We start from the raw sequence: 22,714 nt of genomic DNA, 5'->3' as shown, positions 1-22,714 counted from the left end.
CATCTGCACATGGGTATGCACTCTAGTCAAAGAAAGAGAAGGACTAGCGGTGACATGATAGCAGTCTTCCAATACTTAAGGAAATATTACAAAGAAGAGGGGGTCAACCTATTCTCCAAAGCACCTGAGGGCAGAACAAGAAGTAACAGATGGAAACTTATCAAAGAGAGAGAGATCCAACCTAGAATTAAGGAGATTTTTTCTGTCAGTGAGCACAACGAACCAGTGCAATGGCTTGGTTTCAGAGGTTGTCGGTGCTCCATCACTGCAGGGTTATAAGAAGAGATTGGACAGGCATTTGTCCAGAATGATTCGGGGTCTCCTGCTTAAGCAGGAAGGTTGGACTAGAAGACCTTCAAGGTCCCTTCCAAATCTGTTAGTCTGCAATTCTTTTAGTTCTACTCTTGTTGCAGCTCCGCCAAAGGTCATCGCAAAGAAAGACCAGCGATGCCTCCGCATTATCTATGCACCTGAAAGGTGGAACAGGTATTAACGACCGATTTCCTCCAGAGGTTTCAGGTTGAGGATGGAATGACAGTTGCCAGTAGAGTCGGGTTTAGGGACAGCCGCTGAAGCTCCTGGCTCTCCTTCCTTTGTGCGAGCCCTCCGGTCTTGGCCGAGGTCTTCCTGGACGGGATCGGTGGAGGGCGGAGGCGGTGGGCCGAAGAGGGAGGAGGCAGCCAAGAGGCGCATCGCCTCGGGGCGCTGCCTTAAACCCTCCGCACAAATCACCGCTCGCAGCCGCGGGAAAACACGGAGGAAGCCAATGAGGCTTTGGAGGCGCCGTCAGCCTCGTGGGCTGCTCTCCAGCCTCAGCCGCCGTCGCCCCTCCTAGCTATCGCGGGACGTCCCCTCCGCGCCTCGCAACCAGCGCCGCGCTCCTAAGCGCTCCCGAAGAAGCCGGGCGGCGCTCCGCGATCCTCAGCCGTTCGGGAGCTGTCCTTCAGCACCACGGCCAGCCGGGAAGGCCGGGGGGCGGCCGCGCTCCGCTGCCGCTCGGGGACGGGCGAGGAGGAGCTGCGGTCGGGAAGCCGCCCGCTCAGCCCGCCCCGACGCCGGCCGCCCGGGCTCCCAGGGGCCGCGGCGGCCGGAGGGAAGTCCCGCATGGCGGCCGCGGCTTCGGGGGCGCTGTGGCGAAGGCAGGGGCGCCGGGCGAAGGAAGTGTTCCCCGGGTGCGGAGCGGAGCGCGCATGCGCCCCCGCCTCTGGCCGCCCCCTCCTTTCCGACCCGATCGATTTCTCAAGGTGTTCCCTGCCCGGCTGAAGATGGCGACGGCCTAAGGCGAGCGGCGGGCGCGGGAGGGGGAGATGGACGGGCCTGGCCGCCGCGCCCGGGCGCTCCGGAGTGGCCTGAAGCGCAGGAGGAAAGGCGAGTGAGGCTGCCCGCTGCGCAGGGCGGGAGGGGGGAAGGCCGAGGCAGGCAGGCAGGCGGGCGGGGGGAGGGAGGGAGCCAGGCGGGCCCGTCGGGACGGAAGATGAAGCGGGCCAAGCGGTGAGCCGGAGCGCCGGACCGAGCAGCCGGGGCGCCCGGGGGGAGGAGGGGGGATGCCGGGACGGCGCGGGGCGGCCTCCTCCCGCCAGGGCTGGCCATGCTGAGAAGCGCCGCGGCGGCGCAGCACCATGCGCCGGCCCTCGGCAGCCCTTAGCGGCCTCGCGGGGGGAGGCTGGGGGCGTCCGCGCGGGGCTCAGCGGCGGTGGAGGAGCGGCGGGCGGGGCCGGCGGGCTCTGGTCGCGAGCCGCCATGGGGCCGCCCCTCCCCTTCCCAGCGGGCCCGGGCGGCGGCGGCGGCAGGTGACATTCTGCTCGCGGAGGGGGCGGCCGGAGGAGCGGCGGAGCCCGGGAGCCCCCCCGCCGCCCGCCGCCGCCCCCCGCCCGTCTCCGTGCCGCCCCCGAAAAATATGACCAGCGGCGCTTGGATGCAGCCACGGGAACATGCCGCCGCCGCCCTAGCCGCCCGCCTGGGCCAGCCGGGCCAGCCCGAGAAGCCGTGCGCCGACTCGGAGCGGGCGCAGAAATGGCGTTTGTCGCTGGGCTCGCTGCTCTTCTTCGCCGTCCTCCTCTCCGACCGCCTGTGGCTCTGCGGCGCCGCCGCCGGCACGCGGCTCCGAGCTGAGGCCAGGAGCTCGGCCATGGCGGCGCCCGAGGCCGCCCTGCTCGGAGGGCCGCGCAACCGGAGCGCCGAGGGCCCCGCCCCGCCGGCCCCCCCGCACTGCGCCGCCGCCGCCGCCGCCGCGCCCCCGCGCCCGGACCTGAGCTCGGCCTGCTCCCAGCGGCGCCTCTTCCAGCAGGGCTCCCTGGCCGCCTTCGCCGCCGTGCCTCTCCGGCTGCCCGCGGCCGCCGCCCTCGCCGCCGCCGCCGCCGCCGCCCTCGCCTCTCCCCAGCTGGACTTCCTGGAGGGCCACTTTCGGACCTTTCGCCTCCCTTTTTGTGACGCTTACACGGCCTGGGACTTGCTGCTCGGCATGGCCGGCCCGGAGAGCCTGGACTGCAGCTTGTCCAACCTGCTGATGGATTTCCTGTCTGCTGCTGCGGGAGCCCGGCGCGGGGAGGCCTGCACCAGCTGCCTGGAGGCGTATCAAAGGCTGGACCAACACGCTCAGGAAAAATACGAGGAGTTCGAGCTTCTGCTGGAGAAATACCTGCAGGCCGAGGATTACTCTGTGCGCTCCTGCCTCAGAGACTGCAAGGTAGGGAGGCCGGGGAACAGGGGGAGGGGGGGGCCCCAGAAACCTTCCCCTGCAGCCGGACCCCCTTGGGCTTGTCCCCGGCTTTGGGTGCAACAGCTGGTCGGCCTATTGGGACTCTTCAGCTGTGCCTCCCTCCCTTCTCTCTGGACCAGTGGACCATCTCTCTTGCTGCCGATAAGCAAGACTTTGGCTGGACAGATGGGTTGAGATGGGAGGAATGCCCTCCACAGAGAGCCAGGCCCTTGGCTTCTTGCAGGCCGGCTGCTTTAAACGCTAATTTTGCTTTTCTTGCAGCAGCCCTGCTCAGAATTTCTTGGGAAGGACGTAGATTGCCATCAGAGTTCCTCAGCGACTTGCTGTTCAGCAGGGCAGGTCAAGGGCTGGGAATCTCATCTTCCCGGGTAGCAAAATAGCCTTGTGATTAAGTAGCCACTCTGAACTGACTGTCGCTCAGGACAACTCACCTTTGCTTTCCTATGTAAGACTCGTTCTTTTCATCTAGAACCAAGGAGCTTTTTTGGAAGCTTCTCTCCAATACTTTACTTTTGTTAAGAAGGCAATGAATCTGCCTTGTTGACAACACTCACTATTGCCTTATATTTTGATCTCAACTTTTGACCAATGTTGTTAGCTGCTTTGAGCTGCCTTGCTGAACCGAAAGATGGAACATTGAGTTACTATGTATTCCTGTAGATGTCCCAAAGGGTTCTCTTTATTATAGTTTATTATAGTTTCCAAACTTCCTTTACATCAAAGCATTTTAGAAATTTTACTTTGGGATGTTTGATCATAAGCACCTCCCACTTTCCAAAGTTCCCCAGGGTTGCCTTTAGGACAGGCGTAATAACTGTACTCCAAGGCATCTAGCACATCCTAAAGACTCTTCCAAAAGTTGCCCCTACTAATAATAGGCATGAGTGTTGGCCAAATGGCCCAGTTCCATGGGTAGCATTTCCAAGTGTAACTTGCATGGAACTCAGTGGAAGGTAGCCTGGGAGATCAGGGCTCTAGCTTGGGCACAGACTCCCTACCTGCCCCCCTCAGCCACCTCTGGAAATAAGACGCCCTGATTAAGAATGGAAGCCCAGAGAATTAATAGCTCTTGCAGGGATAGAGATGAGTAAGAAGAGTTGAAAATATGACCCAGACCATTTCTGGATTGTCAAGAAAACTTATCACCAAATTGACTGTATTTTTCATATAAGAATTAATTCGAACGTTACTTCCTCTCTGAAAAGGTTTTTGAAGTTATGCTGTACATAACATTAAATGCCCCATTTTTGGAAAGTGGAATGTGCATTCAAGAAATAAGTGCAGGGGCACTGATTTTCATATGGATATTCCATTACATATGGAAATGTAATGGAAACATTATTTCCATTAACTAATTTGGAACGGGAGGATTAAATGTACCTTCTCTCTGTCCTCTGATCCCACAATAAATTATTCCACCTCATTGTAGCATTTTGTTAAAAGTACACGTTTATGCCATGCATGTTGAATATAACATAAAGTTAAGCTTTTACTATTAGGTGGAAGGGAGGGGATAACATTTCTGGCGATTCTGTTGATATTTGTATATCAGCTTTGACTGTGGGACCTTCATGGGGAGAAGGAATAGAGAGTGCCTGTCACAATATGGCAGTGTTGGAAAAGAAACTATAAGCAGAATGGAGATGGTTTAGTTCCATTGATAATGCAATGGATGAGAGGGGAATCATCCTTAGCTTTTGGAGGAGGCTGATACGTAGGTGTGTGGTTTGTTTACCTCAGAGATTAGTAATGACCCAGTGCCCATGAGTCTCAGTGTGTCCAATGCTGTGTCATTTTATTTTGTCAGGTATTCTGTTAACTTAAAAAAAGGGTTGGCTTCCAACAAGAATTTCATGATCCCAGATTACTCTGGGATCATCATATTTCAGTCCTATAGATATTCTCAGAAAAAAGTCAATGATGAAATGTATCCAGAAGAAGACACAAACAAATTGAAGCTGGTGTTAGAGAGGATTTAATTTAAAAGTGTAACTTTTCCCAGATCATCTATTTTTTTTTCACTGACTTCTGGTGTGGTTATTTAAAAGCAGTCCTCAGTTCAGAAAAAAAAATTGTATCACTGGTATTGCATATATATTTTTTTTAATTTGATTTATATGCCGAGACTCAGGGCGGCTTACAATGCGTTAAGCAATAGCCTTCATTCTTTTGTATATTTTATACAAAGTCAGCTTATTGCCCCCACAATCCGGGTCCTCCTTTCACCTACCTTAGAAAGGATGGAAGGCTGAGTCAACCTTGAGCCTTGGAGAGATTCGAACCAGCAGAAATTGCAGGCAGCTGTATTAATAACAGGGTGCACTAAACCACTGTACTATCAAGGCTCTTGTATAATGACTGCATTTTTAGCAACATATTCAAAAACTTTGATGACTTCTTTCTGTTTTCAGATATAGAGCATACATACACAGGACATAGAATAATAGAGTTGGAAGGATCCTTGGAGATCTTCTAATCCAACCACCTGCTTAAGCAGGAGACCTTATACCATTTTAGATAAATGTTTATTCAGGTCGGGTTTCAGGTCTGTTTATATGTTTAAACATATATATGTTTATATGTTTAAACATATGCTTAGATATGTTTATTCAGGTCGGGTTTCAGGTCTGGGCACAGCACGGAAACGGCATTGGTCGCGTTGGTGGATGATCTCTGGAGGGCTCGGGACAGGGGTTATTCCTCTGTTCTGGTCCTATTAGATCTCTCAGCGGCTTTTGATACCATCGACCATGGTATCATGCTGCACCGGCTGGAAGAGTTGGTGGTGGGAGGCACTGTGTTGCGGTGGTTCTCCTCCTTTCTCTCCGACCGGTCGCAGTTTGTGTTGGCAGGGGGGCAGAGGTCGACCTCGAGGCCTCTCATTTGTGGAGTGCCGCAGGGATCGGTCCTCTTGCCCCTTCTGTTCAACATTTATGTGAAGCCGCTGGGCGAGATCATCCGTGGCTTTGGGGTGAGATACCACCAGTACGCTGACGACACCCAGCTGTACATCTCCACCCCAGGCCACCCCAACTATGCCCTTGAAGTGATGTCCCAGTGCCTGGAGGCTGTGCGGATCTGGATGGGGAGGAACAGGCTCAGGCTCAACCCTTCCAAGACTGAGTGGCTGTGGCTCCCGGCATCCCGATATAGTCAGTTGACTCCATCACTGACTATTGGGGGCGAGTCTTTGGCCCCCACTGAAAGGGCTCGCAATCTGGGAGTCCTCCTGGATAGGCAGCTGTCCTTGGAGGAACATCTGACGGCTGTTACCAGGGGGACCTTTTATCAGGTTCGCCTGATTCGCCAGTTGCGGCCCTTTCTTGATCGGGATTCCTTGTGCACAGTCACTCACGCCCTCGTCACCTCTCGCCTTGACTACTGCAACGCTCTCTACATGGGGCTCCCCTTGAAGAGCACCCGGAGGCTCCAGCTGGTCCAGAATGCAGCAGCGCGGGTAGTGATGGGAGCAACATGGCGCTCCCTTGTAACACCGCTCCTGCGCGAGCTGCACTGGCTCCCAGTGGTCTTCCGGGTGCGCTTCAAGGTGTTGGTTATCACCTTTAAAGCGCTCCATGGCATAGGGCCTAGCTATCTTCGAGACCGCCTGCTGCAACTGACGACCTCCCATTGACCCGTGCGCTCCCACAGAGAGGGCCTCCTCAGGGTGCCATTAGCCAAACAATGTAGGCTGGTGGCCCCCAGGGGGAGGGCCTTCTCTGTGGGGGCTCCCACCCTCTGGAATCAGTTGCCCCCTGAGATAAGAAGAATCCAGGACCTCAATGCCTTCCGTCGTTCCCTGAAAACCCATCTTTTTCAGCAAGCCGGGTTGGCTTAAGAAGAAATTTTTAAATTCTTTTAATTAGTCTGTGATTCTTAACTTTCGGGCCAAAATTTATATGTATTTTTAAATGTTTTAATATTTGTATTCTATGTTTTTTATCTTGGCTGTACACCGCCCTGAGTCCTCAGGGAGAAGGGCGGTATATAAATTGGAAATTAAATTAAATTAAATTAAATTAAATTAAATTAAATTATCCACTCCATTCTCTTTTCGAAAGCCTCAAATCATGGAGCACCCACAACTTCTGAAGCCAAGCTGCTCCATTGGTTGATTTTTCTCAATGTTAGGAAATTTCTCCTTAGTTCTACCAGTACTGCTTGATTAGTTTCCTCCCATTGTTTTTTGTTTTGCCTTCTGGTGCTTTGGAAAATAGGTTGACCTATTGTAACTTTGTAACTTTGAATGGTCACTAAATGAACTGTTGTAAGTTGAAGACTACCCATATAATTCTTGTATGGATAGTCTTCAACTTACAACAGTTCATTTAGTGACCATTCAAAGTTGGAAAAATTACTCAATTTGAGCTACGCAACTGGTTACTAAAGGCAGTATACGTTAAATTCATCAACTGTGCTGAAAATGCTGTGCTGGCTGCCAGTTTACTATACAGCCAAGGTCAAAATGCACATGGCCTGAAGCAGTCTGGTGGACTCAAGAACCTATAGTATTTGGGGAGAGCAGAGGTCTCTTCACTGCTGACTTTGCTTTTCTTACAACAGGCTTGTATAAAACCTAGCTGAGTTTTGAGCAAGTGCTAATAAGATATATTGGGACTTAGAGTGGGCTGTGAATAGAACACCTGTGCTACTCGGGCTTTGTTTCCTGTGAGGTAGCGCCATTTCCTGGCAAGTTGTGAACTTCTCTCCTCTCAAAAAAGGAGAGATGATTTTCAGAGGTAAACCAGAAGTTAGATAGCCAAAAGAGGAGGTATTGCAGGTCCAAAAGGAGTTCTATCTTCATTCAAGGGTGTTATTGTATAAATCTCGCCTTCCACCTCTCTGAAATACTTAAACCCACCGGGAGCAGGCTTTCATCACTGTAGCAAAAGCAACAGTGTGCAACCCTAATGCAACTCCATTGCTTTTGAGGAGAAATGTCATAGTGAATATACAAAAGGAGTGGCACTTGTCTTATATTGATGTGATGCTGCTTTTGTCATTTGCCCTCTCTTAAACAACCCCCCTCCCAAGTCTGTGAAAGACTCTGGGGGCAGCCCACAGACCCACATAGAATCAAAGTGTGGTCCATGATCCATCCAGGACAGGGTACTACATAAGGATCTTAACGCCCAGGATCAAGGTAGATGTTTTCATCCATTCGGTCTGCAGCTCAAAATGGAGATGGTGAACTAAATCCACAGAGTTATGGGTATTGCTGACATCTGGGAGAAGAAAGGGTTTTGCGCTTCCCTCTCTGGAATCGATTGGCTGCATCAACTGACCCAGTTTCCTATTTGTGTGACATTCTGACTTCATGACCCAATTAAAGCATGTTGCACAAAACACAACTGCTAACTCTATTAATTCAATGAAATGTAGCTTTTATTATAACCCCACCAACGACTTTTTAGAGTGTCACAGACATTTGCCTTCTCCTCCCCTCGAAAAAAGTTGCCAGATCTTTGATAAATATTTTTATAAATGTGAGTGTCGTATCTAGGAATTGATATTTTCTCAGGTCTGAGCTGAACTTGACTCTATCTCTGGGGCAAATGAAATGAAATTGGGCAGGGAATTTAAATGCAGTAGACCAAAGAGCCCATCTCAAAGGAAGAGAAGCAGGAAGAAGAATGACTCCTTCCACAAAGCCAGCAGGGCATTCATTTGGAACAGCCTGGTGACCCCTCTCTCTCCAGGCTCCATTACACCAGAAGCCTTTTCACAGAAAGGCCCACTGGTCAGTGAGGGTAGAGCTTCCTCGGCCTCCGAGGCCCTTTGTCTCTGAGGTCCCCATGCCAGAGTTCAGTAGCCTTCCTGCTGCTCCCCTGGTTTCTCCCTCCACACTGACCCTCTCAGGAGCTGGAGAGGACAGAAAAGGGGTCTGGCTAAGTACTAAAAAGGGAAACCAAATCAAAAACAAAAATTGAGTCTACAGTTCAGCCCACCTGAGGCAGGTGAGAGAAGGCCACCAGCCAGGGTTGAAATAAAAAATAAATGTTAAAGAAGACAAGTTCACATTCTCAGGTGTTTCCAACAGACTAAATAACTTCAATCTTGCCTGAGGTAATTCCTTCACAAAAGATGCTCTTCCCGCCAAAACCTGACAGGCCCCCTTTTCTTTTCTCCCATTGGCCCTCAGTGGGGCTGTGAGCGCTGACACCTGCCAGCTCACATTCACAGGGCCCGGTTGCAAATAGGCCGTGGCCTGGTAGTGGGCCACGACTCACAGGTTGGGGACCCCTGCTCTACCTTTTATTGGTCTATCATTCCCCTTTTATTGTTCTTTTAATTTTGTGAGGTTTTCGGAAGATCACTTTTGTTTAACTGTTCTGAGTACAGGTAGTCCTTAATTTAATTTAATTTAATTTAATTTAATTTAATTTAATAATTTAATTTAATTTAATTTAATTTAATTTAATTTAATTTAATTTAATTTAATTTAATAATTTAATTTAATTTAATTTAATTTAATTAATTCAATTTATATGCTGCCCCTCTCCGAAGACTCAGGTTCATTTAGTGACTATTCAAAGTTACAATGGCACTGAAAAAAGTGACTTATGATTGTTTTTCACACTTGCGACCATTGTAGCATCTCCATGGTCACGTGATTTACATTTGGATGCTTGGCAACTGACTCACATTTATGACGGTCGCAGTGTCCCGAGATCATGTGACCCCGCTTTGCGACCTTAGTGAAGTGAGGAGTTTGCCAGTCTGGCTGCCAGGATCTTGAAGACTGAGTCTATTGTTAGGGGAGGGAGTGCAAAGTTTTTGGGTCCCTGGTGTGAGAGTGAGAAAGGAACATTGAAAATATCCAGGTTGGAGTCAAAAAGACATAATCAGCCTGTCTATTTCTTAAACTGGGAACTTGGGTGATACAAAAATTAAAATGTGAACATTTTGCCCCCTCCTATTTGGTGTGGTTTGAGCTTGAGAGAAGTCTGTAGAGCAGCGTTTCTCAACTTTAGCAGCGTGAAGGACCCATGAACTTCTATCATCAACTGCATAATGAACTCTGGTGGCGCAGTGGTTAGAATGCAGTACTGCAGGCTGCCCACAGCCAGTAGTTTGATCCTGACCAGCTTGAGGTTGACTCAGCCTTCCATCCTTCTGAGGTTAGTAAAATGAGCCAAGTTGTTGGGAGTAAACCACTCAGAGAGTGCCTAAGTATAGAAGCCTAAGTGCTATTGCTATTACTAACTCCCAGAATTCCCCATCCATCCATCCATCCATCCATCCAAAGTCCATATGTCTTAACATTGCCAAGGTTGAGAAACACTGCTGCAGACATTGCAGATTGTGGACAACAATATGTAGTCTGCGGCTATTTTTTGGAAATGGGAGGAAATCTGTAATAGATGCAGGGTTTAAAAGACTTGTCCCTTTTTCTTTTTTTACAGAAATATTGTTTTGTTTACAAAAAATATAGGCAAACTTGCTGGGAATGGAAGTCCTCCAATATTCTGTAAGTTTCCGCAAATTAGGGAGGTGCAATGGCTCAGCAGTTAAAGATGCTGAGCTTGTCAGTGGGAAAGCTGAAAGACCCAAACACCATGCAAAGGGATGAGCTTCCCTTACTTGCCTCAGCTCCTTCAAATGTAGCGGTGAAAAAGCATGGAAATGCGAGTAGATAAATAAGGTACCACTTTGATGGGAAGGTAACAGTGTTCTGTGCACACTGGCTTTTGTAATGCCAGCGACATGACCACAGAAGTTTCTTTGGACAATACTGCCTCCTTTGGCTAAAATAATGGAGATGAGCATCACCCCTAGAGTCAGACACAACTGGACAGGGGAAACTTGATTTTTTATTTTTGATAGGCCAATTTCTTTGGCACCGTGGGATATAGGCATATGTCCAAACTCTCAAAACCATGTTTATAGTGCAGTTACAGGATCTGTGACTCTAAATGATTCATGTGTCCTTCCTAGCAAGTCAGAACAATTAGAATGTTTGACAGATACAGTGAAAAATCTGATCAGAGCAGGATAAGGAAAGTGTTTCAACACTTCAACATGGTGTATGGGGCAATCCTAAACCTCAAATGCTGTGCCTTTTTGGTCTAATAAATGTGTATGTTATAAACATGTGAGGGCAATCCATCTCTTGCACTACAGGAACATGCAGAGGAAAAAGACAATAGAGTAGCATAGATTCTGGGGGAGTGAATGTGGGAGAGGGGAGGGAGAGGAATAAACCAATGTGACTGAGCAGTTATCACTCTGAGCACCCTTTCACTGTTATTTGCCTCCTTCCCTGAGCAACTTGAGGTGGAAGACAGGATCATGTCCCATCACAGGCAGGCTGGGAGCCAGGCCTAAATTGTTCACATCGACTTGTAAAATGCCACCTTTTTCCACATGTCAGCTTCATGGCTAATAAATGCTTCAGATATTGCCCCAGGACAGGACAATCTTAAGCAAAATAATTCAAACGTCCACAGTATAAAGCAAAGCCACTTATGACTTGAATGTGTTGGAATTGTTTCTTCACAGTCATAAGTGGCTTTCCTAACCCTCAGTTTCATAGCATTTCCATCATCTGAGAATAGATGGAAGGGGAGGAAAAAGCAGAGTCATGACCTATCTCCTTCCTGTCCATAGAAACCTAGGGCTGGAAGGGACCTTGGAGGTTTTCTAGTCCAACCCCATGCCCAAGGCAGGAGATCTTATACCATCCTGGAAAATTGGTTATGTAGTCTATTCTTGAAAACCTCCAGCGACGGAGTATCCATAACTTCAGGAGGCAAGCTGTTCCATTGATTAATTGTTCTCACTGCCAGGAAATTTCTCCATAGTTATAGGTTAGATCTTTCTTTAGTGAGCTTCCATCCATTGCTTCTTGTCCTGCAGTCAGGTACTATGAAAAATTTCTATCTGTCAAGATCCTTCTGAATCCTGAGTTTATCTTCCAAAGTGTTAGCAACTCTTCCCGGCTTAGTGTCATCTGTAAATTTGATGAGTTCCCCCTCATCTAGATAATGTATGAAGAAGTTGGAGAGCATGGGCCCAAGACAAAACCTTTGAATCTAAATGTTTTTTATTAGTTTATAATATATAAAACAAAAGTACAAAAGAAAATAATAGGAAAATGGGGGAGGAAAAGGGGAAGGAAAAAGTGTGGGGCAAAGGGAAAAAAGAAAGAAAAGGCATTGACTTCTGACTCCCTTTAGTGCAGTAGAATAAGATAATAACATCAAACCTCAACTTTTTACTTTTTCATAGTAATATAAACTGGCCATTTCTATAAGAACAAACCTATTAATCAGTAAAACCCAAAATCAAAAGTTCTGCCCAAGACAGAACCTGGAGGTACCCACTGCTTACTTTCCTCCATATTCTACTAAAATTCCTCATGTCTATAGCCATTTACCTCATCATAAGTGTCGGATACTGTGGTTTGCTGTTGCCTACCTGGTGGGTTTACTGCAGGCAGCTGTCCATCTGATCATAAATTTGGTATAATTGTTTATATCCAGGCTGCTGTGTACTAGGATAAGTGATGCTCATAAAGTCATAAACTCTCAGGGCCTCAGATAATATTCATTAGTCAAATAACTGGGGAGAAGGGGTAGAACATTTCTAGAAGGATATGCTGCTCTGAAAATATAAATAAGAAGCAGTTCTGTCTGGCAATTTCCTGGATTTGGGCTAATTGCTGTGGTGTTTGATTCATCGTTTGGTTCAAATGATCTATCTGGGCCACCATGTAATAATGATGTTGGGCCATAGAAGCAAAGTCTTCATAACCTTTTCTATGAACGGTGATGCTGCAAAGGATTATCATTGTCTGGGTGTAGAAACCAGAACTGGTTTTCCCCCCCTGTTCTGTGAAAAAGAGAGTAATGAGTTAATGAAATTGCTGTCAAACTGCTCAATAGATACTAGAACTGGAAGCAACATGGGAAACAATTTAAGGACACAAAATTCTGGTAAATAGGTTTATTTCAAGAAGCTGTCATGAAATGACTGTAAAATAATTCCAGTGACTGCTTATGTAACAATTCAAGCCCTAATTATAGTGAAATCAAGGATAACATTTTTGTGGCTTTTTCTTTATACTGCCATAGGCATACAGTAGAGACCACCCAACAAGCAAATTAAATAGAGGAACATTTTGCTAATCAGTTAGCTAAAATATGGAGGAACCCTGCTATAGTAGTCATGCAGGACTCTTAACTATCCTGATGTGAACTGGGAGACAAATTTTGCATCAAGTGGGAGATCAGGTTCCTGACCAACGTACCAGACCATTTTGTCATCCGAAAGATAAAAGAGGGAACCAGAGGGTCAGCTATACTGGACTTAATCCTTACCATTAGAGATGAAATGATATAAGGAGTTGAGATTGCGGGAACTTTGGGGGAGAGTGACCATGGCATATTGGAATTCAACATAATGTAGGCATAAGTAAATAAAGTCAAACGAGCATCTCAGACTTTTAAGAGAGCTGACTTCAACATCTTAGAGAGAACTTAGGAAGATTCCAATGGCTGGAAATCTTGAAGGGGAAAGAAATCAAAATGCTTGGGAAAATTGAAAAAATGAGATTATAAAAGACCAGTCTAACATAATACCACAGAGAAAGAAAAATAAACCCAGAACGAAACCAGCATGGTTGCATAAAGAACTCTCTCATAAACTGAGACAAAAATGACAAGTATTTTTAAAAAATGGAAAGAGGGACACATAACTAAAACAGAATATTGGCAAAAACCTTGAATCTGCAAGGATGAAGTCAGGAAAGCACATGATACTAGTCCATTTTTGGTCGTGAGAAAGACTTGAGCGGTTGTTGCTAGTGCTTCCCATCTTAGGAATTGTTGTAATTGATGTACTAGCCAAAGCTTGGCCATGGCCTCCAGTTGCTGCTGTAGGAGGAACTGTGGGTCTAAAAGTTCCCACATATTGTGGGCTAGTTCCTTTGGGAGAAGACCAAATCATCAAGAAATAGTGTTGGAATTGTCCCAGAATAGACTGTTATTGGATTGTTTTGGAATTTGACATATGCACACTCTCATATTCCAACCATTAACTTATTTCAACAAATGTTTATGCCTTACAGCTGGCTATCCAATTTTCCTATCAGCATTTGCAGAACTTAAAAGTTTCTGTATTAATTATCCCATTCTTACTAAACATTACACCCAGTTACAGAAATCTAATTTATCAGCAACCTTTCACCTCACTTCTCCAGTCAATCAGAATTGATTTCGTCCCTGATACATTAATTTTCTTATTTGCTTATTCATATGCCTCGTTGCATCACACGGTTTGTCTAACATTCATTACAAATCATTCAGGTTGTCAAGCAACAAAGAATATCTTATTGTGCAAATTTATGTCCCAATCAATACCCTTTTAACTTCTTCACAAGCATTCATTATATAGTGATCAATAAGTGCATTAAGCAATTGAGCTGACCTCACACGTTCTCCTCAGTGTTGAATCATTTACTAAGCATTTCATTTATTCTTACATATGTGTAACTTCCATCAAATAGTGCTGTTACTGAATTCAACAGCCAGATAATTTATGTTTTCTCATCTATTTACTTATAATAGTGGGTCTGCCTACAGGATGGCCCGCTAATTAATTCTCCCACTTTATTGATCCTCTTGATCACTCTTTAATACTTTCAATACTGGTGGCTCAGCAGACTAATAGCATTGTGATTAACACCAGCTGTCTGCAATTACTGTAAGTTCGAATCTCACTAGGCTCAAGGTTGACTCAGCCTTCCATCCTTTCTAAGGTAGGTAAAATGAGGACCCAGATTGTGGAGGCAATAAGATGACTTTGTATAAAATATACAAAAGTATGAAGGCTATTGCTTAATGCATTGTAAGCCGCCCTGAGTCTCCAGAGAAGGGCGGCATATAAATCAAATTTAAAAAAAACAACAACTGTCTTTAACTGTCTACTAATACATCACACCAGATCTCTCTTGCTTCTCTTTATCCTTTCATCCTTATAGCTGCTCCTTCAAATTCTTCAAAATTATATTCTTTTATTTTTCTAATCTTTTATCTGTTTTTACATCTTTTTTTTGCCCTTTGAAGCCTTATTTTAGGCTTTAGTTTTAGTATTAATATTAAGGACTTTTATAGAGATATTTTAAGGTTGTAATTTTATAGATCATGTTAGTAATTCTAACTTCTAGTTATTTCTTTATTACTTACAGGTTACAGTGAAATTATTGAAATTGGTGTAATTTTCTTTTTTTATATTTTATGTTGGAGTGTAACCAAAAGAAACTAATTTTTTATTTAATGATCATTGGGACATTTCCCTAATGCAAAAGTTATCCTAGATAAAGAAATATAGGTTTATATATCATTTCCATATATGTATTCATTGGCTAGTCAATATACATTAGCACACATGATTTAGTCATTTATATTTAAGATAAAGTACATTTAACATACACACGTTTGAATGACTTGAGTGTTTCTTATCAGGGCATACCACTTGTCTACTCCTCTACTCAATTGGCTCCAATTACACTTCCTTTACAATTCGTACAGCAGAATTCTTGGAGTACAGGTAGTTCTCAACTTAAAACTGTTCGTTTAGTGACCATTCAAAATTACAATGGCACTGAATAAAGTGACTTATGACCATTTTTCACACTTACAACCTTTGTAGCATCCCCATGACCATGTGATCACAAGTCAGATGCTTGGCAACTGACTCATACTTATGACCGTGGCTGTGTCCCAAGGTCACACGATCATCTTTTGCAATCTTCTGACAAGCAAAATCAACGGGGAAGCCAGATTCACTTAACAACCATAGTACTAACTTATCAACTGCAGTGATTCACTTAACAACTGTGGCAAGAAAGGTCATAAAATGGGGCAAAACTCACTTAATAAATGTCTTAGCAACATTAAAATTTTGGGCTCAATTGTGGTTGTACATCAAGCACTACCTGTATAGGGTAGGAGGAAAGATCAAAAAAGAGAAGAAAAGGAGCTTTTGTTTTTGTAAAGCACAAATCTTTGTGGTCAACCAGATTGTTCCCTCCTAAACAAAAAACTTTCTCAGTTTTCTGGGATTCACACGAAACTATGATTGAACGAGTGATGAGAATACACCCACAAATCAGGTTCCTGATTCCACAACCCTTTGGGCCTTTCCCTCACTAGAAATTTTACATTTATAATCTAATACTTTTTGCAGACTAATAAAAATTCATCTTCCTAGGGGATCAGTTCCATTGTTTTGAGTTCTCTCTTTCCTTCTTTTTCTTTTTATGTTTATTGTGGTGCTCAGCAACCCCTCAAACACTGGCGCAACATTTGCAAATCCAACATACAAGAGCATTTGGTAAATTTTATATCAGTGGTCCTTAGTGCTCTCTGAGCTGGCTTGTTTTCTTGCAGAGGTTTCATTTTTGTACCGTGGAGCACTGTATACAATCTTGAAAAGCAGTTAGTATTTTAGTGGTATTTTCAAATCTTCAGCCAGGGATTGGTGTCTGTGTGTCAGGGGTGGGTGGGTGGAGTAATGTGAATGTGGCCAATTTGTAGCTGTCTGCACTTTCCTGGATGTTGCAAATCACCCAGCCATGCTTTTCAAGATTGACTCCTGGCTAAAAGGCGAGGAGGGGTCTAAATCAGCAGTCCCTAACTTTTCTGGCAGCAGTGGGGCAGGGGTGGGGTGGGGGGTGGCGTCCTTGAGTCCCTGCACTAGTCCATTAGTATGTTAATATAATTTGCTTTCTCCTGAAAGCTGGTCTCCTATCTGGGTCAGGAGACCAGTAGGTGGTATGTACTAACTAGATAATTGCAATGTGGGACAATATAAGAAGTAAATGATGGATTTTTTGACAGCTGAAAAAATATCCAGTTGCTGGCTTTAACATGGGAAACAGGAAAGCTTTAATTGATGATCAAGGCAGGAGGTTAACCATCTGTTAGGACAGATATTGCTTGTTCTGTGAAGTTTGTAGAACTTGTACAGCTGACCCACATAGAAAAAAATGACCCAGCTACACATATCACAGAGTAACTTGCCAGCCAGCACATTTCTTTCCACATAGGTCAATGAGGCAGGTCATTTTATAGAGGTCCTGGTCTACTGTTGTTGTTTTTTTAATTTGATTTATATGCCGCCCTTCTCCGGAGACTCAGAGGGGCTGACAATGCGTTAAGCAATAGCCTTCATCCTTTTGTATATTTATACAAAGTCAGCTTATTGCCCCCACAAACTGGGTCCTCATTTCACCTACCTTAGAAAGGATGGAAGGCTGAGTCAACCTTGAGCCTGGTGAGATTTGAACTTGCAGTAATTGCAGGCAGCTAATGTTAATAACAGTGCTTTAGTCTGCTGCGCTACCAGGGCTCTTGTACCCAGGCTACTGGAAACTGTTGTTTCCAGTAGCCTGGGATCAGGCCAATCCAAATAGCCACAGAGGAAAGTCATTGATGACCAGAGAGCAGCAGGGTTGCCTGAAAGCAGAAACATGGAGATGGGGAAGACCTCTGCAGCTGGCTGTAGCTGTGGACTGGAGGAGGTGAGAGGCAGGACTCTCACTCAGAGTTGTCTTGCAAGAGCGGCAGCGACAGCCAGGGTTACTCTGTGGTGAAGGGACTGGGCTAGTAGCAAAGAGAGCCAGGTTTGGTCCCCCTCCCGTCCCCACCTCAGCCCTGGAAGCTCCCTGGGAGGCCTTGAGGCAGTTCTCTGCCAGCCCAACTTAAATTGGTGGGAGCCCAACTTAACTTAGTTTGGTGGGAGTGGGGATGGCGTGGTATTTGTTGTGTGCCATTTTGAGCTTCTCAGCAAAAGACAGGATAGAACAAATGCATCTTTCCGCTGAAATTAGAGAGAAATGTAGATTTGCTGAAGGAAATATCCCGTCTGTCTCTGGCTCTCTTGTCACGGGACTAGAAAATGACTTACAACTAATGGTGCAGTTCTCTTACAACAGATTCTTATGAAATAAGATGATGACAATAAACCAAAGTCAGTATTGTTGTTTTTGCTTTGTGTTGTATGTCAAGTCTCATCGCTTTGAAAACTCTTTTATGTAACTTTTGAGTTTTAACTTTCTACAAATCCAGACTCTGGATTTGTACAAATGCAATTTACAATGTACAAAAATACATTTGTACAAATGTACTTTCTACAAATCTCATTTCCCTTCTGTAGCCGCTTGGAGGAATGGCCAGTAAGTGAGCAACTTCATGTACTCACGTGACAAACTTAAGCAGTGCTGATTATCTTTCTCCCAATAATTTCCTCTTAAAGTAAATTCCAGTGTCCCCACAAATTACTCAGCCTGACATACCTGGGCTTGGAAAGAATGGCTTCCTACACAGGATTCATGAGTTTCTTCTTATACCGTGTTTCCCCGAAAGTAAGACCCTGTCTTATATTTTTTTTTGGACCCTGAAATAAGTGCTTGGCCTTATTGCCATGCGCTCAAAAGCCCGATTGGGCTTATTATCAGGGGATGTCTTATTTTGGGGGAAACGAGGTAGAAACAGAGAATTTTCGCTGAAGATACATTATTTTCCAACAATCTATCTTATCTTACGTACAGTTCAGCAAAGTCGTGCAAGGCAATGTACAATTAAGGTTGTCCGTGGCTACAGGTAGTCCTCGACTTACGACCATAATGGAGCCCAAAATTTCTGTTGCTAAGCTGTTAAGTGAGTTTTGCCCCACTTTTCTTGCCACAGCTGTGAAGTGAATCACTGCATTCATTAGTAATATGTTTGTTAAGTGAATCTGGCTTCCCCATTGACTTTACTCGTCAGAAGGTCGCAAAAGCTGATCACTTGACCCTGGGACACTGCAACCGTCATAAATATGAGTCAGTTGCCAAGCGGCTGAATTTTGATCACGTGACCACGGGGATGCTGCAATGGTCGTAAGTGTGAAAATCGCTCATAAGTCACTTTTTTCAGTGCCATTGTAACGGTCACTAATTGAGCTATTGTAAGTCGAGGACTACCCACATATCCCAACAGACACCATTCAGATTCTTGGAGGGGGGGGGGGGTGTTTTTGCTACTGTATTATTGCCTCTGGACTCTTGTTCCTTTCATGTAGGCTGTCTACAAGGCTTGGCTGTGCTCTGAGTATTTTGATGTGACCCAACTACAGTGCCAGCACCGGATTCCATGCAAGCAATACTGCCTGGAGGTGGAGACTAGGTGTCCCTTTGTGTTGCCTGACAACGATGAATTGGTCTACGGAGGGTTGCCTGGCTTCCTCTGTACGGGTAAGACTCGGAGGGGGGCTTGAAAGTGTCCCAGGAAGTACCTCCCTTTGCCTCACTGGATTAGGGCAAGTGGGGATAGCCTGGAGCACACAGAGAGCCCAGTTCACCTGGCACAGCTGGCATTCCTCTGCTGATCTATACAGCTAAGAAAGGGGAGGCAGGTTGCGGCTCTGCACCCCCGGGGCATGCCTCAGGTGTACCGGACAGGGAACAAGGCCAATCACCAGGCAGCTGATTTTATCCAGGTACAGGTAGTCCTTGGTTAACGATCCAAGCAGGGACTGAAATTTCCATTATGGGTAGTCCTCGACTTACAACAGTTCATTTAATGACAACGGCACCGAAAAAAAGTGACTTATGACCATTTTTCACACTTACGACCATTGCAGGATCTCCAATGGTCATGTGATCAGAATTCAGACATTTGGCAATTGACTCATACATATGACGGTTGCAGTGTCCCGGGCTCATGCAGTCCCCTTTTGCGACCTGACCAGCAATGGGGAAGCCAGATTCACTTAACAACCATGTTACTAATTTAACAACTGTAGCCATCCACTTAACGTGGCAAGAAAAGTCGTAAAATGACAAATTTCTCACTCAGCAATATAAATTCTGGGCTCATTTGTGGTTGTAAGTCAAGGACTACCTGTACCAAGGAAAGCAGCTGTTAGGTGAAACAACACACAACCACAATACTTAATGATGGGAATTCTGGCAATCGCAGGACTGTGCTGTCAATAGGGCCACCATCTCCCACTTCTCCTGGCCTGCCAGGCTCACCTCCTCTTTAGCTCCCTCCACTTATTCACCTGCCACCACCTCTGCCCTTTTGGCTACCTCTGCTCCACCACCTGGCTTCCCCCTTCTTTCCCAGAAGAGCTACCTGTTCAGCCAGTAGGAAGAAGATAGCAAAGGTTAGCTTGGAATGGTGGGTAGTGGTGATACTGGCTGAAAGTTAAGAGTGGGGGTGGGTGGGAGATGGCCGAAGGAAGTTGAAGTATATAGCTGGGATTGTAGAGGTGGGTAGGCTGCCAAGCGCCTGAATTCTGATTAAATCTGAATTCTGTAACAGCCGTAGCTATGAAGACTGGCTTTAACTACCATTCCTTCAGCGCCTTCACATGGTGGTTCCATAAAAGGTGGTTAACCAGGGACTACTTACAGTGTACTGACAAGGCTTATGTCAGCATTCCAGAAACCCCCCCCCCCGACTCCAAGTAAAGACTCTGAAGCAATCATTTTTCAAAGTTCCATTTACTAGAATAGGTAAACTGGCACATCTGGGAAAACCCGAATTTGAGAGTTCCGGGTTTTCCGTCAGTGAATCAAAACCCCCAAAACCATCCCCTCACTCCTCAGTCGGTCATATGCTCCAATCACCGTCCGTCCCATCTCGAGACAGCACTCCGACCACTCCTTCTCCAGATGCAGGATCGCCCTGACCTTGACCGACAGGAAGAATGCTATTATGTCTACAGAGAACCCCTCTACTAAATGCCCCCTCCTACTTTCCCACACAGGAGAAGGTGGCAGCATGGAAGCTCCCGGCCTAATATGGCTTCCAAAGCTGACAGCTTCTTTTTGTCAGGCCTGGGATGGGTGTTGGGGGGGGGGGACGGTTGTTCAAATGCTACATAAAGAGATGCAAATTTTCAGGAAGGAAAGGGGCAGCTGCAACACACAAATGCCTGGAACAGGATGGTGCTTGGATTGAAAAGCAATATTGCACGATGGTGCTTAGTGCTGGGAATGGCTGATAAAAAGGGTGGGACACATTTCTATGTAAAGAGGAAAGAGACTTGAAAAACGCAAGGGATTAGGAATTAAAACGTTTTGGTTTAAGGGAAGAACTTTTTATAATGTGGTGCAAAGGACAGCCTTTGAGATATGGGATTGAATGAAGAACGGTAGACAGAGAGCATTAGGTAAGCGAGAATAGACTGCCACAGAACTGTTTTAGGGAAGAACTTTTTTTTTATTATTTGATTTATATGCCGCCCTTCTCCGGAGACTCAGGGCGGCTTACAATGTGTTAAGCAATAGCCTTCATACTTCTGTATATTTTATACAAAGTCAGTTTATTGCCTCCACAATCTGGGTCCTCATCATAATTTGAATTAAGAAATCAAAAGGAAAGAAAATTGCTAACAGAGTGAACAAAACTACTGGTAGTCCTCGACTTACGACCACAAAGGTGGCCAAAATTTCTGTTATTAAGTGAGTTTTGTCCCACTTTACAAACTTTCTTGCCACAGTTGTTAAGTGAATCACTGCAATTCATAAATTAGTAACCCGGTTGCTAAGTGAATCCAGCTTCCCCCCCATTGACTTGGCTTGCCAGAAGGTCGCAAAAGGGGATGACGTGACCTTGGGACACAGCAGTGGTCATAAGCATGAACCAGTTGTCAAGCGTCTGAATTTTGATCACATGACCATGGAGATGCTGCAATGGTCATAACTCTGAAAAATGGTCATAAATAGCTTTTTTTCAGTGCTGTTGTAACTTTGAACGGTCACTAAATGAACTGTTTTAAGTCGAGTACGTTATGAAGTGGGTCAAACAAGAGAAGGCAATTCTTCATTCCTCTGGACTGAAAGCAGCAGAAAAACTGTTGGATGAGATCAAAAATGCGATAAAACAGAAAATGGCACTGAAGAAAAATGATGATGCAAATTTCACATTTAGAAATGTGATTATTTGTCTTTAAAAGAGGAAAATTAAGCCAAGTTACGTCAGATTGGAAACAGGGGATGCACCTACACTCGCCCATGGGGACATGGGCCTGTGGACCTCCTACTATGTTAGGTATATTAAAATAGAAGTATTAATATTGTATAATAACATATTTTAATTGTAATATAATTAATGAACCTTACATGAAGTATTCATTGCTGTAGATTAGGGAGCATAAATTTTCCGGGCTGTGGCATTCATTCATTCATTCATAAACAAACAAACAAACAAACAAACAAATGTAAATGAAATTATTATTTATTATTTAATTATTGTTTAGTATTTAAATCATTATTTCTTAAATTATTATTTATTATTTAAAATTGTTACATGATTTATGAAAGACATCAGCACAGACCCAAAATTAAGGTTGTCCTGTGAAGGTGTCAAAGAGTAGGAATGGACTGGATTTTTATTTTTTTTCCCATCTCATGAGCCAAGTCCATTTCTGTTGCAGTAATGAACACAGAGGCTGTCTGAGGTATTTTACAATTGGTCACATAGCTGTGGTTTCTAAAGTCTTGTGTAACCTAGATGTTTCACTTATATAATATCACAATTTATATCAGGAACCGGGCTGCAAACAATCTCCTACAGCAGCATTCCCCAATCTTTAGCCTAATGTGGGGGCGGTGAGGGGGAGAGGGAATGGTTTTGTGTGAGTGGCAGGTGCGTGCCCTGCCCCCCCATGAGTGTGAGCGGGTGTGAGTGCGTGTGCATGCGCCAGCCTGCCACTCACGCACGCGGCCCGGTTGTGAATAGGCCGTGGCCCAGTAGTGGGCCATGGCCCACTGTTTGGGGATCGTTGTTCTAAAGCAAGAGAGGGGCATGTAGCAGTTAAGTATAGGTTTCCTGGAGGTCATTCGAAGTTACAACAGATCCCCAAAAGCAACGTACAGCCCCGTTTCAATGTCACGATGCCTGCAGCACTGCTGCCGTCATTGCAACCAGAGACAGACGGTGCAGCGCCCCATACCACCTATTCCCCCCTCCTGTCCCGCTGGGTACCCACAGGCAC

General features: G+C 45.5%; 1 protein-coding gene across 2 annotated transcripts in view; it reads left to right on the top strand.

Annotated features, from left to right (window-relative positions):
• The first annotated feature begins 1,768 nt into the window (after positions 1–1,768).
• NALF2 (NALCN channel auxiliary factor 2) overlaps positions 1,769–22,714 on the top strand; it is a 37,688-nt gene continuing 16,742 nt past the window's right edge. Inside the window, exons 1-2 of one of the 2 annotated variants that reach the window (XM_034434972.3) lie at positions 1,769–2,686; positions 18,788–18,959. In XM_034434972.3, the coding sequence (XP_034290863.3) occupies positions 1,898–2,686; positions 18,788–18,959 (961 nt within the window). In that variant the 5' untranslated portion in view covers positions 1,769–1,897. The remainder of the gene's footprint in view (positions 2,687–18,787; positions 18,960–22,714) is intronic. The other variant, XM_087877567.1, reaches the window with a different exon arrangement.

This window comes from Pantherophis guttatus, chromosome 12 (assembly GCF_059756535.1).
Source record: "Pantherophis guttatus breed Tessera chromosome 12, ASM5975653v1, whole genome shotgun sequence".
In the NCBI taxonomy this organism is placed as follows: Eukaryota; Metazoa; Chordata; class Lepidosauria; order Squamata; family Colubridae; genus Pantherophis; species Pantherophis guttatus.
Note: the sequence above shows the minus strand (reverse complement) of the source record. Positions and strands in the feature narration are given on the sequence as shown.